At 41.3% G+C, this 18,671-nt stretch overlaps 1 protein-coding gene across 4 annotated transcripts; it reads left to right on the top strand.

Annotated features, from left to right (window-relative positions):
• The first annotated feature begins 29 nt into the window (after positions 1-29).
• fam83ha (family with sequence similarity 83 member Ha) lies at positions 30-18,150 on the top strand. 4 transcript variants are annotated; one of them, XM_084376395.1, is made up of 7 exons: positions 30-245; positions 3,474-3,575; positions 9,808-10,259; positions 10,376-10,540; positions 11,903-12,027; positions 12,789-16,821; positions 16,916-18,150. In XM_084376395.1, the coding sequence occupies exons 3-7, from the start codon at positions 9,816-9,818 to the stop codon at positions 16,925-16,927; spliced, it is 4,779 nt and encodes a 1,592-aa protein (XP_084232521.1). In that variant the 5' UTR covers positions 30-245; positions 3,474-3,575; positions 9,808-9,815; the 3' UTR covers positions 16,928-18,150. The 4 variants fall into 4 exon arrangements, with proteins under 4 accessions (XP_084232521.1, XP_084232523.1, XP_084232520.1 ...); XM_084376397.1 differs by lacking the exons at positions 30-245; positions 3,474-3,575 and adding an exon at positions 6,423-6,442; XM_084376394.1 differs by lacking the exons at positions 30-245; positions 3,474-3,575 and adding an exon at positions 8,075-8,500.
• The last annotated feature ends 521 nt before the right edge of the window (positions 18,151-18,671 follow it).

The following is an 18,671-nucleotide window of genomic DNA, read 5'->3' as shown; positions in this document are numbered from 1 at the left end:
GCGTTACTGATAAGATCCACTGCTTCACCTCCCCACACACAAACTACAATCACTCGAAGTTTATCATTTTGACCGCGGGGCTGTTAATAACACAGCGTAGTTTCAGCTTCTCTTTTCTTGCAATCAAGTGAGTCATCTTCTCCACGATACACAATCTTCGATGAAACTGCGCGGGGAGAAAACGTGGGGGCGGGGCCTGCGTCGGTCAGGAGGAGGACGTCATTCGCTGACAGTCTTCTTCGCTGGTAAATATATTGGATCATTTGTAGCTTCGAAATATGCAGAGCGCCTCAAAACAATGGCTTAATAATGATGTGTTTACAGTATTTTGTTACCACATTATAGCGAACCCTTCGCAAAAAGGCAATGAAATAAAATAAAATAAAATTCGGTTTACATAATACAGTATATCTATATCTATATCTATATATAAGACACAATTTTATCACTGAAGCTTCTTTTCTCTTTGATCTCTTTGACTGGTAATAAACTGAAACACTGATAAGCGTACACATTTACATACATTTAAAAAAACTGCAGTGTTTATTTAGTTTCCCCTTGTTTGTATTTGTTTTTTAACAACAACCTACATTTCTATTTTATTCAAAAACGTTTTTAACTTATCTCCACCTATATACTGTATAGAGCCTACCTCTATATTAGCTGTTGTTTTTATTTCACACTGCTTCGAAAATGTAAACATCTGTTTTCAATACCATTAAAGCCCCTTTGATTTGAACTGAATTTAAGTGAATTGTGTGTTAGTCTCTGGCATGTCCATCTCTGGAATGTAGCTTACCACTTTAAGGCAGCCTCTAGGGCCATAATGTAAGAAGACAGAGTCAATGTCCAGCTGGGGAAGGAATCTTCTGCTTGTTCTGCAAAAAGGTCAAAGGTCATAATCAATTACAGATCAATACTTGTCCTGACAACTATGTCTACCACATGTTACGAAACTGTCTAGTCTTTATCAATGTTTTACTGTCTCTTTTGAAAGTGAGCTATTGAAGAATTTAATGTATAACATTCCAGGTCTTTTAATTATCTATACGCACAACATAATTTCTTCCAGAAACTGTAACCCATTAAGACAAATCTACATTGTTTACTATCTTCCCTGAGCAATTGTTTTTTGTTTTTTTTAATTAGATCTTTTGACACGAAAAAATAAATATTATTAGTTTTATGGTGACGCAGTTTTTCCACATTGTCTTTCTCAGCACATTAACATGTTCAGGATTCACTATAGTCTTCAATCGGCACATAGTTGGCCAGACCACAAGTGTCTGCCTGCATTCCTCAGAGAGCCACATGTCTTTGGGGGATTTTCTGTCAGCAGAACTGTGTTGGTCCAAAATCTGCCAAAACAGAAAGGTTCCCAGAGATATCTTATGGTGGTTGTGCTCATGATATGATCTGTGATTGTTACAGTAGGTGCCAAAATTGTGTTGCTAGGCTGCTAAACTTTGGCCTCAGGCAGTATGACCTCAACAGAATAAAATGCTGTGAGTAGGCCGTCCGGGGAGTGGAGCTGTTTGGATGTCATAAGAAGGCTCCTCAATGCAGTCCAACCTGAACTTATGAGTCGCCTGAGGAACACACAATTGTAAATACCTGCATGAACAAAACAAATAAGCTGTGGACAGATGGTGAAAACTAAATCTGGGCAGAGTTTTGATCGGTCTATATTTAAAACAACATTTTCAATTTGATATTTGTGTTTTGATTTGATTCCACAGTCAGACATTGCACTGTTGTTAGACATTGCACAGAGAGATCGATTTGTAGAGACATGTATTGTGAAGGTAAAACAAATAAAGGTGCTGTCATAATGTTCTCTAATCTTTGGAAAGCTACTGTCACTTTTTCAGGCTCTGTACCTGTAGATTATGTAGTTCTCTGCAGCAGAGAGGTGTTGGAGCCTGCAGTCAAACAATATAGCATTTTATTTCAACTTAAAAAGCTCTGACATTTGTGCAGTAACATCATACTTCTGATTTATTATCCTACTGGACCTTGGAAATCTTGCAACATTCCAGCAAAGCAGCTGAACAGAGAAATCCCAGCTATAAAATTGGCTGTTTCTGCGTAACCTATACTGCATTTTATACAAGTTAGACGTCTCTAACAGGCAGCCCTGAGAGCTATCTTGGCATGGTTTAGTAGTTCAGCAGCTTGTTGTTTGCTGCTCTTTGAGCCTGTGCCAACACGACTTCAGTGCCACGAACTGGATAACCACACGCAGACAAAAGCAAACAGCACAACCTGAAAGGTCACTGGAAGTTTGAAAGGAAGTCACCTTGGAACTGACACACAAGAGGAAGAAATGTGCTAACTCCATGTCCTACTTTGTGCATTCAGTGGTCTGCTTATTCAGCTCTGTCGCCCCTGCTGCACCACAGCTCGCCCAAAAAGTCAGGAGTGACATCACGATGATGTCAAGCACATTTTCCTATATAACTATGCTTTCATTAAATCCAGATGTGTGCTATAGCACTCTGGCATCGATCACGTTCTCCACCTCTCCCTTTAGGCCGATGGGAAACGCCGGCCATTGTGTTGTCTTTGCATCCGATGTATTGGGGAGGGATATGATGTCTATCCTGAGACGCGTGTCCCTGACTCAATGCAGGACATTCCAGTATGTGCTGTAACTGCAGGATGTGCCACCGGACACAATACAATAGAACTGGAAAGCAATCAGACAAGTGAAAAAACCTGATGGACTGAAAAAACATTGCAAAATGTACAGTCGCTGCTCCCTGCTTTTCATCTTTTCTACTGTCAGGCAGCAATTATGGTGTCATTGTAATCTGTGTAAATTTACACTGTGAATGGATGAAACTGTAAACAACGTCTTATGGAATGCTTCACCCGACCAGGAGTTTGGGTGGAGTCAAAACTGGTTGCATGTCTCACGGGTCACACAGGGCCTCATTTTTCTTTAGCTCCTATTCTTCTCGGAGCATTTTTCTGTCTCCTTTTGTACTGCAACTCTGATCACAAATGTTTCAAAGAGCAGCCACTGCCACGCCTGCCGTGGCCTGCCACACGCAATGACAGCCACACACACGCCTGCACACACATATAAAACATGCACGGACACTGAACAGAAAACAAGCATGTTTGCAGAGGATTCTTAAAATAGAGTGTCATTTTTCACAACAGACGTTGGTACAAAGCAGAGTGCACTGAATACACAAGCACTGTCAACACGCAAAATGACAGTCAAATCACACACAAACGCACACCTGCTGCTGTGTAGTCCATCCACTGTGAGTAACAAGATACAGCCTCAGCTGTGTGACTTACAAACACGTCTTAAAACAGAGTTACCTGTCCTTAAACTTGAAACCATTCCTCAGCTCCATGCTGCCTTGTCTCAATACATTCCACACCGTCAACAGCCTCCTGTTTCCACTGCTGCGGTTTTATCTCACCTGTGTGTTTATATCTGCTCCTTTCTCCACCAGTGAGGTGTTGATCTTTGGCAGGACACCCCCCGGCCCCAGCCTCCTGTGGTACAGCTGCGGAGTGATCACTGCCATCAAACCCCACGACATGGCGGCTAAAAGGTATACAGTATCTCTAAGAGACACAAAATGCTGTGACAATGCAACCATCTGTGGAATTTGCCACGGCCTCTCCAAGTGACAAATATAGAGGAGCTGTCTTTCCTCCAATGATAAGGCTGGTTTGTTATATAGTCACTACTGATATAAAATCAAATTAGATGAGTTCTCCTCTACTTTTTAAATCATGTCCAAGAATTTTATCATCTCAACTGAATCACTGATAAACTATGCACTTTATTACTGTACCTATAATGGGTCAGGGTAGTGACTTGTGCTAATTCATCATCCTCACATTCTGCCTTCATCATCCATGTAGGCGAGTACAATCTCACCTCCTTGAGAACTGCTAAGACTTCCTGTTCGCTCTATCAAGTGATGCATCCAGAAATGGATTCTGCAGCTGCAGCAGCTCTTCCCTTTCCCCTTGTTTTCCCATCCTCTTCCTCCTCCTGCTCTCTTCTTATCAGCGCTCAAAAGCCTTGAGACATGCTATAAACAAAAGATGAACACAGACTTTCCTACTTGCGCAAAAAAAGGGGGTGTACCGCAGAACTTTGAAGGTCCAGTGTGTAGAATTTAGGATTAAATTATGTTTTCATTAGTGTATAATGAAATCAGAGGTGGGACTTGAGTAGATTTATTCAGGTTTCTGTACTTTACTTGAGTATTTATTTTTCTCAACACGTTTTACTTTTCCTCCCTACATTTAATACAAATATCTGTATTTTCTACTCCTTATGTTTTCAAAACAGGCTTGTTACTTTAGCTTTAAAGCATTGGAGCCGAATCATGGATTGTTTTTATTTTGCGTCATTGCACGCCACCTTCCCAACATACGTCACTAAACTGATTTCAGCCTGTCAGTGCAATTATACGCGGCAGTCGTTGCGAGACGAAACAGCGTAAAACAGACAAAAACAGACAGAGTGGGAGACCTCAAATGAGGAGAAAAGGCCCTCTGCCTGGATTTTCTTATTTTCTCACTTTGCTGTACTCGGGACGCTTTACCAACATCCGGGAAATGAGACTCACCAATCAACTACCTTTGTTGTGCATTTACAAATAGCTTGGACAAATCTAACTCTACCTGTAAGTTTAATAGTCTTTGAATTTTATTAATATGATGTGAGGTTCAGTCAGCTTTGCACAGAAATGGCCGTTAGAAATGTCTTTCAGAGGGATACTTTTTACTTTTATACTTTGAGTCCATTTCCAAAGTATCTGTACTTCTGCTTGAGGAAAGAATGTGTGTACTTTTACATTACAAGGTAAATTTATGTCATTTTTTAAATACAAGGGGTTTAGTAGTCTGGTGGCATGGCAGTGGATACTTCTACATCTTTTGCTAGATGGCAGCAGGGCGAACAGTCTGTGAACAGGCTGGGTGGGTGTTGTCTTTTTGGGATTCATCCTGAGGGGGACATTTCACCTAAATCTATAAATGTCATCCTCATAGTGGTGCTTGAGGAATAGGCAGTGTGCCATCACAGTAAAATCCATCCTCTGAGGACCAGGAATGTCACATTTTGATGGAAATCTATCCAATAATTGTCAGACATTTCTATCCCTAGAGTCATACCACTAACTTGGCTGAAAAACATCTTTTTTTGCTGTCTTCCTGTTAAGACACGTGTGCCCGAATTAAAAAAAACTTGTCAACACTGGTCCTGCCCCACCTTACAATTGAAGTTATGCTTCGGATTCATCACCAAAGCATTTTGTGGTCAGCTATTGCTCTGCAGTCATACCGGTATTCTTGTGTTTCCTCTCCTGCTTTGAAAATGTTGTCTATTTATTGTTTATTGTATGGCACACGCACCTTCGAGACCAAAACAAATGGCAATAAACTTCTTTCTGAAAATGTGAATCTATAATATTATACCTTCTAGTGTGAGAAGTTTACATATGAGTCTGAAGCCTTTCAGGTTGGCATCTGTCACATCTGGTGTGAAAGATGTTGACAGTTATTCTGCAGGATCATGATCTTTATCACAGTGCATGTGGGATGCTGGAAGCACAGCCCTCAGTTTGATAAAATGTATTTTCTTTGCACTACAGTGTCTTAACTCTGACCCCAGGTGAGTACAATTAGGCCCAACAGGCACATAAATTATGAACTGTATTTCAAAATACTTTGAGTAAACCTCCCTGTGGTCATGGTTGTAAGTATAATCTTATCTACTCTGTTGTTTATTGAGTTTCTACCACAAGAGATACTGCATCTTTGTCCAACTTTCACAATAGCGGTTCATTCTGAGGGATATGGTGTTATCACATAAATCATATCAGTTACACTTGGTGTGTTTGATTCATACATTCCTGGAGGTATGGAGGGGAGTGCTCCAGCTCTGAGTCAGTGTTTGACCAAGTTCATCTTTCGTAATCAAAGCTGTCAGTCACAAAACCAAGGGGCAGGACAGCAGATGTGTGTTTTTCTGAGAGCTACAGGGGACAAAAGAGCGCAGCGGTGAGCACTGCCATTTGGTATGTAGTTTAACGACTATCTTTACATGTTCATTTTGATGTTTCTATTCCAATTCCTCTACTGTGTGCCTTGGGTGGTGACTGAAGGGAACAATGAGGGATTGTCTTCAAGTCTTCACTTGAGCAGCATGTTGCATCACTTCCTCTACTTCAATTACGACAGATTTCATCCTGACGAGGCTATTTTAGGTTTTACTGGGGAACAGCCTTTAAAGGGAGTCAGTCTCGCTCACTCTCTCTCCCTCTCCTTTCAGGGTTTAACAAAACATGTTCCACAAGGTCCTATCTTGGAAATACAGATGACCTTCAGCCAACTTTAAGCCAGGTTTCCACATGAGCACTCTCACTAAACCACAGAGAAAAGCTACATCACAGCCTGTCTGGTGAGGTAATATCATTTCAGTCCGTGGCCATTATTGTAAATGGTGCCAGAGAGATCGTTAATGAACCATGAAAAGCAACAAAACAATGCGTGATGGGACCATGTAATCAGAGGAAGCTTTCAGCGCAGGCTTTGAGGCTTTTGTCCTGGCTGCCTGCTGCCGCTCCACTCACTTGTGTTTGTGTTATTAGACTGCGCCCTCATCAAAGGATGGCAGGGTAGTCTTTATAATAATCATCATCACCCCGTGCCTCCATTGTCTGCTGATATCTTTATCACATTATGAGGTTTGAGGTTAATAAATTAAGAGGTTTTCTTTGTTACCATCCAGTCAAACAAGTGGCCACTAAAGTGCTGTCCTGTTACCTGGACACCGTTTATACTTGTAATTTGTGTGTTATATTAAATAAGCAAAATTCTAGAGATTCATACAGATCAAGAGGTAACATGTCTGTCTTTCGCTTCGTTCATCTGGAGTGTTGCAGATAAATCCTATAATAGCCTTTAAGAATTCAATTATCTACTGCTATTCAACTCGGTCCAGCAAATGTAATTGTGATTTATATGTAATTTATATGTAACAGCTATAATTAGAGCACCACCCTTTTTTCAAAATAGTGCTCTGTAAGTCGTCTTTTAAGCTGGACTGGATTCATTTCCTAGAGGGCACCTGGACAAAAATTAACCATGGGTCAGGAAACACCAGGATTTTTTGTATGTGCAGAAGTTAGTGATTAGTTTTAGCATGTGAGCAGTATATAAACTGAAATTATAAAGGCCTATAATAGTCACCTTATTTTTTTTGTTTATATTATTCTTTTGTGTTTTTTTGGTGTGTGCAATTAATTAAACTACCGCAGAGTAATTGCCAGATAGTTATCTGGAGCCTTTGGGGCAAGGTGGGTACAACCTGTTGTAGTGGCTCTATTAAAGATCCAGTGTGAAGAATTTCGGGGGATCAACTGGAAGAAATTAAATACAGTATTCATCATTATGTTATCAAGAGGGTATAATCACCTGAAACTAACAAAAGTTATTGTTTTCATTACCTTAGAATGAGCCTTTTATGTCTACAGCTACAGTAACACCACGTGGACAAACCACATGCAGAACTGCAGTAAACACGGACATGTGTTATCTTTCACGATGATTATGATCACATTTGCAAATTATTATTTCGGCAGCGGTAAATTCTTTATTACCTAAAGGTGCAATATGTAAGAATTGGCCACTAAATGTAGCTGCTGTTAGCCAGTTAGCTCAGTTAGCTGTGTAGCTGGCGGTCCGGACTGGGGTCGCGGAGATCAGGGGAGTGTTGATGTTTACTGGTAGGATGTTTGGACCCTGATAGGCTAGCTGGTTAGCATGCTAACTTCTGTAGACATCTCTGTAGATAACAACAACATATTAGATCATAATATAAAAACTGTTGTTTTGTCGCTTTCTGTTGATAGTTTTTGCGCATTTTCAACTAAATATTTATTTTACTTTTTGCCCCTTTCAGCCTAGTTACAGCTTATAAAGCCCTTATCAGAATGTGGCATCCTTTGGGTCAGTTTATTAGACAGTAACTCCACGTTCAATATTTTTTTTTTTTTGCAGTCATTACACAGGTAAGTTGCCAAAAGCCACTCAGCAGTATGGTCATGCAGTATCTGATAGCAGCAGTCAGTGGGCAGATAACATGTGTGCACAGTTCAGCTGTGTGAGGACAAGCGTGGACACACAGACACAGAGAGAGAGCTGTCAGGAGCAGAAGTGAGCCAACAGAGGAGCTGGAGCCGAGCCGAGCCGAGCCGAGGCGGGGCGGAGTGAAGTCGACAGCACTTTTTTCCTCTCGGTGTGCTCCGTGTCTGACATTCTCGCCAACATGCCTCAAGCATGACAATGAACTGGTTTAGCTGGGTTACGGGGGAAAAGCGATGTAACAGAAAACCCTCGACAAGTCCCACCTGGACTAGGAGCAGGACACAGCTGTGGAGAAAAACACGGTGAGCGAGGCGAGATGACCGGATTAAAGTTTAACCGACGGGAAGCTTGACGAGTGAACTTCAGCGGGGTGAGTTCAGTTTACCAAACCACGTACGGTTTTATATGTTTTGACTGTATAAAGTTGAACATATGGCTAGCACACAGTCAGTCGCACTACAGTGAAGTTTTTAACTCGGTCTCAGTGGAAATATAAGTTTGTGGATGAAGTCTGGGTTGGACTTTCAGCACTTAACGGTGACTTAATGGGTTATTTATTCCTTAAGGTCGCTCCTGTGTCTCGTCTGTGTTGTTTTGTTGGTGTTTTGTGTTGGGCTGAGATGTTTTCTCTTATGTGAGGTTTCACATGAACTTGCAAATGGAGACTTTGGTTTTTTGGCCAGAGGGAGAAGCCACACCCATAACCCATCTATCCTGTGGTTAGCTTTCATCTCCCCTCATTCATAGTGCTGTGCTAGGACAGTATCATAGCTGTGGTGAGGGCTGCAGCTCTTGTATGGGAGCTGAAGATCCAAGCAGGAGGAGTTGAACCCTTTGAGTCAAGGTTTTTAGGGTCACATAAGCTGTGAACAAGGTGACATGGTAGGAAAAAATGTTATCATATTGATAAGGTCATTTTTTTATATAGCACAATATGGCAAATGCATTCAACACCACATTCAATTCAAGATGCATTTAATTTCTGTTGTTAATTCCCTGAGCTACACACACACACACACACACACACACACACACACACAGAAACAAAACCAAAAGTTATACAGATGTATTAATCAACAATATTAATTAATATTAATCCTGTCCCGTGCCAGTTTGTGATGTTTCCAGTCAGAATGAAACAGTCAATGAGCTGACATAACACTTCAAATATATAAAACAGCAACTGCAGTATCTCATTTTGTTTGTTTTTAATCACGTATCTATCTCCTTAAATTAGTCCTATGGACATAACATTTGTTATTACCAAAAACCCTTCTATTTTCATTCCTTTAAGGGTCATTGTAACAGATATTAATAACAATTGAGTAATACTGTGAAACCGTGATAGTTTCTGGGATGGTTTTTGTACCGTGAAACTCTCATACCATTGTAACCCTATATTAGGCATAGAATTCACATTTGCAAACCTGGAATCAATTAATTTTGGCTATTTTTACTTGAAAATTAATTTTGAACAGTTAACTGATCATCAAAATTGTTTCAGATACATTTTTCGATTAAGTGATTCAACTGTAGCTGAGTTGATGTTCATGGCTATCTAGCTGGTATTCTTGTTGTGCTTCTTTGAGACACTAAAACAGATGCGTAGTGTGAAAATGATTCATACTATATACATTCAATTCTTCATGTTTCCTTTTGCCCTCGTCCTCTCTTTAGACTACAGTATGGCACGTCGCTCTCAGTGTTCCTCTGCTGGGGATAACCCCCTGGACCCCAACTACCTCCCTCCCCACTATCGGGAAGAGTATCGCCTGGCTATTGACGCACTGGTTGAGGAGGACTTGGATGGATACTATCAGTTTCTCCAAAAAGCAGATGTGGTGGACTTCCTGTCCTCATCTGAGATTCAGTATATTCAAGACTTGGTTCAGGACCCTCAGCAGAGCAACCAAACTGAACAACGCTTTCTGGACAGTGGCGGAGATGGCTCCTCAGACACTTACTGGCCGATTCACTCTGACCTGGACGCCCCAGGTTTGGACCTCGGCTGGCCTCAACTGCATCACTTGATTGGGCCCACAGAGGTGACCACTCTGGTCAACCCCCCTGAGCCTAACATGCCGAGTATCAAGGAGCAGGCCCGACGACTTATCAAGAATGCTCAGCAGGTATTTCTTTCGCTTTCCGTATGTGGGACGACTTTGTGCCAAATATGTCTTTGATGTGTCATTCTCCTGACAGCGTTGTTTTGACATTGGTGGTGTTGTGTCTTTTATCTCCGCAGGTGATTGCTATAGCGATGGACATGTTTACTGACGTTGACATTTTTCATGATATTCTCAACGCTGCCATGAGGAATGTTGCCGTCTACGTCCTTCTAGACGAACAAAATGCACATCACTTCGTCAGCATGGTGTCCAACTGCAGAGTCAATCTACAATGCATTCAGGTGAGTTGATATTCCTGTTAAAATGTTACATTTTGGCATGGTACTGTAATAACTTTCAATTCAATCAAGAACCTGAAACTACTACTACTAGTAGTAGATGAGGTAGTAAATATGTTTTAATAATTAAAAAAACAAATGAAGAAACTTGAATGCAGTAACATTTAACCAACTACTTTAATATTCATCTCATGCAGTTTTACTAAAGAAGCAGAACAACATGACATGTGCCTTTTTCAAGCAAATTGTAAAAGGTTTGCAGGCTCCAGCTTCTTAAATGTGAGGATTTTCTGCTTTTCTTTGTCATTAATGACAGTAAACTAAAAGACTTTCACTGCGTTATCATGAAAATAATCGACAGATTAATCAATAATGAAAATAAACACTTGTTGCTGCCCTGCTGTAAATACCTCACATGTCCCCAGCTATATATTTGTGACTCATTTTATACATTTACATCTCCAGTAGAAACAAATGGGCTTTGGGCTGAGAGCCACAAAGTGCTGAGAGACAGACTAACATATGGTTGGTTTTTGTCTTTTTTCATTATTAGTTAGACAATAACAAACATATAGGATAGACTTATCCTTTGACATCTGCCCCGTCCCTATTGACAGAACCTAGTACAGTGGGCACACCACAGCTGTTGCTACGGGTGACTCCGTCATACAAATAAATAAATAAAACAGCCTTTTCTTTCCGTACATCACGTGGCTGGCATGCACTTCCCCTTAACTTGAGAGAACTTTTGTGAGACATGTATTAGTTACTGTTATTAGAACGTTATTGAACAAACAACAGTAAACAAGATATTTAATAAAAAGTTTCTCTTTGTCCGGCATTGTGAATCTTACATGTTACAAATCATAAGCAACATTATCAAGCTTTTAGGCTTCCCATGATGTTTCAGTGTGTGTGACTGTGTTATCATGTTTGTCATTTGCTTTTTATGCTGAATGTTACATGTTTGCTTTTACTGCTTTATGCCTCTTTTACGCCTCTTTTACGCCTATAACATTATTCTATGTCGTCCTTTATAATGTTCAGTTCAGTTCAGTCTGTCATGTTTGTTTTTATATGCCTGCTCAGAGGATATTAAGCCATATGAACGAATCTGGCACATTTGATGTTAATTAATGTGTCTTATGTCCTGACTTAACAGTATTTTCCCACTGAAAGAAATCACAGTTGCTGCATATTACTGTAAAAGGGAACTTGAAATGCAGCCATTTTCTATCTCCTTATTTGAAAGTGTTAGTGCTAACGCAATGCTGCCACCTAGCTTGGATTGCAGTCAGTTAAAACACCATATGTGCTACTTTAGCTTCATTTTCATTTTCGGGTTATTTGCTGTGTATCTTGCAGTTTTTACGTGTGAGAACAGTGTCTGGCATCATGTATCACTGCCGGTCAGGGAAATCCTTCCAAGGTCAGATGATGGATCGCTTCTTGTTGACAGACTGCAGGGCTGTGCTGAGTGGAAACTACAGGTGAACCTATTTAAAACTGAAAACGCCATACCATTATACATATCACACAAGGGGTTGAGTGATTCATGTACAGCATGTTTTTATAGGTGGTGTCATGATTCTCTAAATCCCTGATTCAGTTTGACTTTTCAATTTAAGGTCACCATTCAATTAAATTATGATTGTTTTTACACCGGGAGCTATGCCATAGTTATGCACTTGATTTGTAAAGATGAACAGAGTATTGGATTTATGCCGTTACAACTGTCATTTACATTTGATTAAATTCTTCTTTCAAAAGAAGGGAGTATTTTACAACAACAACTTGACTTTATCCCGGGGGCTTTTTAGAGGTTAGGCAAGTTCAGATAGTATTCATCAAAAATAAAGATTCCAGAGTTAAACAAATGTACCGCAAGTTAAGTTTCTCAAATCTGTCCAGAGTAAACCCCTTTTTCCCAAACAAATCAATAAAGGTTCTCTGAAAAAGAAAAAAATAAATAAATAAATCAAACATCTCAGAGACTGTCAGAGTAACCTCTGGTGCCAGTCAGTTGATCCAGCGGATAAGTGCCTGGAAATACAGCTGCAGTTACTGGTAGGCTAGCTCTGTCGTCTTTGAAGTGAAAGTTCATTTCGATTGCTTTTCCCTTCAGTATCAAAATTGTGACACCCCTAGTTTATGTGAATGTATTTTGTTTGTATCTGTTTGCTCATGAATGTCAGGACTAAAAAGCATTGATAATAATAATAATAATACGTATTGTCATGTCTTCTTCCAGCTTTATGTGGTCTTTTGAGAAGCTCCACCGCTGTATGGCACACCTTTTCCTTGGACAGCTTGTATCCACCTTTGATGAAGAGTTTCGTATTCTGTTTGCTCAGTCCAAACCGCTGGTGATTGAAAACGTGCATGCTCCAATGGAAGACTACAGCCTCTTACAAAAGAGGCCATACCCAAGTGAAAGAACTTCACTGTACAGAGAGCCACGGATACCGGACCCGGCTCATCTGGAGGACTGGGCGAGACATTCCTATGATGAACGTATGGATATGGATTGGAGGATGAAGCCACTTAAAAGAAAAGAACCAATGCAAAGCCCTGCAGATATGTACAGCAGGTTTCCATCCCAGCAAACACGCATGGATCCGTTTTTTGATCAGGGCCCTTCCAGGATGATGGAGAATCCTGCCCTCAAACGTCACAGTTACGCTGAAGGTGTTCCTGGTAAATACGCTCATCCATTCCTGCAGCAACAAGGAATGCCAGAGGTGGAGAACCAGGGAAGGCTGTTCCAAAGGGGGCAGCTGCCTTATCCAGGACCAGGACCTAGACCAGGAAATGAACCAGATCACAGTGCCTATGACAAGTTCTGGAACCAAGACTATCATTTAGCAGATCAGTATTCTGACCCTGGTTTACCACAAGAGATGGAACTGCCTGAATTTGACCCTGTGCTTAACTATTTGTCAACCACCAGAAATGTAGACTTTGACCAGGGCTCAGAGAAATTACCACCTGGAGCGGATGTACCTTTTAGTTCATCTCACCCAAAAAGATCGAGTTTAGGCCAGCCATACGCCTGTCAAACGTCTCCCACACCTTCAAATCTATCTGAGCAGAAGCAGTTTTACCTGGAACCTAACACTAACCGCAAGGATCCTCTGGTGAAACGGGGGCTTAGAGACTGGAGGATTAGCTCATATCTCAGTGCATATGAAAATCCAGAAGATGAAGGCCTGCCATTTGAACCATCTAACGCACCAGATGCCTTTGAGGAGCCCTCTAACCCCATACAGCAAACAATGCCAGGCATAGAGTTTACAGTCCCTAAAATCCCTAATGTCAGAGAGTTTAAGGTCCCTGCAATACCCAGGGCAAGTCAGATGCCAAGTTATGCCATAACCTCTGGACGAGAGAAGCCAAAGAAATTGCCTGATGAACCTACAGCAGCGGCAGCAGACACCAAAACAACCCCGACACCTTCAGAATCCTCATCCACAACTGAAGGTGAAAAGACAGAGGAGGCCGAGCAAAAGGAACCAAAGCCTTCTCTTCATAGGGAGGAATCATTCCGTAGGAAATACAATCCAGCTGTACAGAGGAGCTCGAGGTTAAGATCCTCTCTGATATTCAGCTCTCTGGAGCAGCAGAATACTACCCAAGATCAGCAGGATGAGGAAAGTGACAAAAATGAGGCTGAACAGGCAAAACAACCTTTTGTTTCTCAGGCATTGGGACAAAGGAGGTCTGCTGCAAGAGGACCTTTTGAATGGAGCCGTTACATGAAGTCATCCACTTTTGATAACTCTACCACAGACTCGCCAGATGATGGGAACACTAAAGCAGATGATAAAGACTCATCAAAGGATGAAAATTCTAAGGATCTGTCAGCAAAACGGAAGGTACAAGAGTCATCACCACCAGATGAAGAGCAAGCAAATCCTTCACCACCAGTGCCACAATCCAAGCCTTCTGAGGCTGAACTGCCCAAAACAGATCAACCAATCCAGCAACCCAAACCTTTGCTAGCCAATCCATTGTATGTAGACATGAGTGATCCTGATACAAGGCTAATGTTTTTCAAAGAGCTGGCAGCAAAACGCAGAGCTGCTAAGGCTACAGAGGCTGAAAAGAGCAAAGAGAAACTTCCAGTGAAACCACCAACTGAACCTGTACCACAAGAAACTGCAGAAAAGATGGCTGATACCACAACATCTGCGGGTTTACCAGAAAGAAATGCCTCTGCAGATGATGCAGGGAAAACAGTATCCACAGAAGCATGCAAGTTAGTCAATCCATCTTTAGATGCCAGTGATAAGACTAACGAGGCTGACAGCCAGGTCAAGAATGATCCCAACACCACCCAAAGCTGTAAAGGAGAACAAACCAGAGTTTCAACTGTTTCAAAGAAGACAGAGCTTGAGGACAGCCAACCAGCATCAACTGTGCCTGTTTCTTCACAACCAGAAGTGCCTCCAGAACCAAAGCTGTCAAATCTTGCTGTAGGAAAGAGTAGCCCAAGTGATCCACCTACACCAACAAATGCTACTCCTGCTAATGTTCCTTCTCTTGCTCAAGGTATCAATAAAAGTAAAAACCCACCAAGCCTTGATACTACCTCAAAAGAGTCACATTCACTCACTTCCAGTTCAGTGGAGGTACCACCATCTTCTGCTGCAGTGAATTCTAAAGCCCCAAATCAAGAATCTGTTTCGTTAAAAACCAGCATCTCGTCTCCGCCTCTGCTTTCTGAGCAGAACACTGGTGGTTCACAGATCAGTCCAAGACCTCTGACCACTCCAGCAGAAACAATATCTTCTAATGTTACCCTAGAAGACTCAAACTCAACCCCAACTTCCAGCATATTGTCCCCAAATGCACAGAAAACTGCCAGCCCCTTTGCCCAATCAGTTGAGGAATCGTCACAAAAATCTACCGCTTCTTCTATCAGCCAAACAGAATCTGAGTCCACCCAAGCTCATCTAGATTCTGTTTCCAGTCTGACGTCAACCGAGAAACCTTCAGCAGTTGACTCTGCACATGTGGAATCTGATATTTCCCCGGACACATGTGCTGTTAGTCCAGAGCCAAAGGTATCCTCATTACAGTCCACTGCAGAGACAGAATCTAAAGAATCTCGTTCCCAAAAAGATGTTCCTGAATCTGAAAACAGCTCTGTTCCACAAGTTGTTGGAGATGAATCTGCTGTTCTTGGAGCATCAAAGGATGCCAAAGCTGATAGCACACCCCCTGAGTCATGTTTACCTAATGTAGCTGATGTGGAAAGTAAATCCAGATCTGATCAAAATGAGAGCATTAAACCTACTCCCTCCCCAGCAGACCCCCCACCTGAGCAGACTCCAGCAGAGACAAGCTCTCCTGTCCATTCAGATTTAACTCTGAAAGCATCCCAGTCAGAAAAGACTGTGTCTCCTCAAGATGCACCAATACAAGTGACCCCTCCCTCCAGACCTAACCTGACTGGACCTGTCGCCCCCTGTCCTGCTGAAACAGTGTCATGTTCTACTCCTAAAACTGAGTCTGTTGGATCTGTTTCGTCCCCTGAGGCTGAAAAAACATTGTCTGCATTGCATAGCCCCTCGCATACTAACTCTCTTCCAGAGCAGGTTACAACAGACTCCAACAAAACTCCAACTTCTAGTCCAGCTCAGCCCACCTCAGAAGTCCCAACAGAGTCTAAATTGCCATGTAAAACACCTGAATCTGTGACTTCTGAAACTCACTCCTTAGAGTCCCCTGTACCTGCTGGAAATGGTAAGGACAGTGAGAAAGAAGTAAGCCAAGAGCCTGAAAAGCCTGACCCTGTTGAGAACAAAACTCATGATACTGAGACCACTAATAAGGTTGATAAAGCTACTACACAGGAGTCAGACTGCAGTGAGAAAACAAACGACCAAGTAAAGCAAAATAACTGCTCTGAGATGCCAGAGATCACATCAGATGAAGCCGTGCCTCAGTCACCGCAGTCCAAGCAGCCAAAATCAAGCCAGTCTCGCTACCAGTCATCAACAGCCAACGTGCTCTCGAGCAGCAACCTCAGAGACGACACAAAGCTGCTCCTAGAGCAAATATCTGCTAATAGCCAAAGCAGGACCGAAGCGACCAAAGAGTCTCCTGTCACTGATGATGAGAAGGAAGACGAAGCGGACAAAAACGCCAAAAGGGAGAAAGAAAGAGGGATGAGGTCATTAAACAGAGGGCAACCAGTCAAGTCAAATCAGGAGCGCGACAAGCTGCTCGAGAGGATTCAGAGCATGAGGAAGGAGAGGAAAGTTTACAGTCGATTTGAGGTATGAATGCATTAACACCATTGTTACTATTACCTGTTTAAAAGTACTTTTCTTTCCCCTGTACTAAATCATTTTGTTTCTGTCACTTTCACAGATGGCACCTTAAATGGGATCCAAAGAAAGAGGAGAGGATGAACAGTGCATACAGTATGTGTAAGGAGAAGCAGATAGACAGCTGAAATGATGACCAAGATATTTTCTCACCAAAGACATTCAAGAGAAATTTGATTTCACCGTGGCCTCGCTCCAAAAAGGCACATTATGCGAAGAAAAAGGGATGCGTGTATCAGTGGCACTGAATTTTAAAGGGTAAAAGTACTTGTAATACAAATGAATACAAACCCTGATGTACAAATCCAATGTGCCACGACCAACAAAGGGGTTTTTACTGTGTGAAAACTACAAGGACTGAGACTATACGTGTGTGAGCAAATATATTTTTACTGACTGCATGGGTAAAGTGCAATGTGTGCAGCAGGTTGTTTCTACGATGAGGTCTGTCCTTGCCTTTAATACAGCACTGACAGCCATTACATTAATGTTAGCTGGTTTTAAGACAAAATGTGATGTTAAGCTGTAATAGATAAGATAATCTAAAGTGGGTTGTAAAACTGTAAGATACTGTAGTTTATGTTGTAGTATTTCACAATCATGTTAAACAAAGATGTTTATATTACATGTGTGAAACAAGTGGGTATATGAATTCATATCCACGCAGGATTGTTATTGTTCTGGTGTAAATAATATATATTCTTTGTTATCTAAATCAAACTTGGAAATGTTGAACAGGCCTTGATTGAAACAGAATTGCAGCTTAAACATGATGTTTTTAAAATATTAATGTGTAAATCATTGTACACCAGATAGCATGTCAGATTTTTTTTTTTTTCTTTTGAACATTATCCAGAGGGGATGTTGGTCTGATTTTCAAGTTGCGCCTAGTTACCCTAAAGGGTCAATACAACCAATTTACCCACACCAGCCAAATGATTTCTATTGTGTTTACAAGGCTTGTGAAACAAGCATGAGGAAAGATAGTTTGCTTTTTAGGTGTTTCAGTGTAGCTACCCGTATGGCTAGATTCCACCAGGGGTAGTTGAGAAAATATGCTGGAACCAAACCTTTAATTAGCTGAAACCAACCCTTTAATTGTCTCTGAAAATGTGCCTTTTTAAATCACAACTTGTCTTACCTGTACAGAGAAACAAGGAATGCTGAAACTGCAAAGACTTTACGTAACAGTATGTGGAATTGTGCTCTGAAAGTTTTACAATGGATTTATGGACCACCAACACTTGGCATTTATAAATAAAACTTCTTTAAAATGTTGTGCTTTTCTGCCTGACATTGCAGAAGGACGTTACTGATTAACTGAATCACAGTTAATAACATTAGGCAAATGTGGTAAATTTACATATATCATGTTTTGGCATTCACTACCTGCAGACATTTTTGATTTGTCACAACAGGAAAAGCACAGGTGTTACTGACAACAGTCAGCCATGAAAGTGTGACAGTGAGCCAACATGCAAAATACCTGGAACCTGAAACTGAAGCAGCTAAAGGAACTCAGCCATCTTTCATTTTATAACTGACACCTCTTTTTTTTTCAAAACCTGTTCTCTTAAAACTTTTTGTTTTTGTAACCGTTTCAACATCATGTTGATGGTAAAGTGTCTTGTAACAGGGTGAATGGTGTCTCTGTCTCAGCCACTCTGCCCCCATTACTTGTTTCTGCACTTTATAACTTCAGTGAGAGGGGAGGATCACAGCGTTACATACATGTTTACGTCAACATACAAGTATTCAACACTTAACATTGTTATGACATCATGAGTTTTGTTTGTTGT

The sequence above is a fragment of the Pagrus pagrus genome (assembly GCF_965226575.1).
Source record: "Pagrus pagrus genome assembly, chromosome: 15".
NCBI classification, from domain to species: domain Eukaryota; kingdom Metazoa; phylum Chordata; class Actinopteri; order Spariformes; family Sparidae; genus Pagrus; species Pagrus pagrus.
Note: the sequence above shows the minus strand (reverse complement) of the source record. Positions and strands in the feature narration are given on the sequence as shown.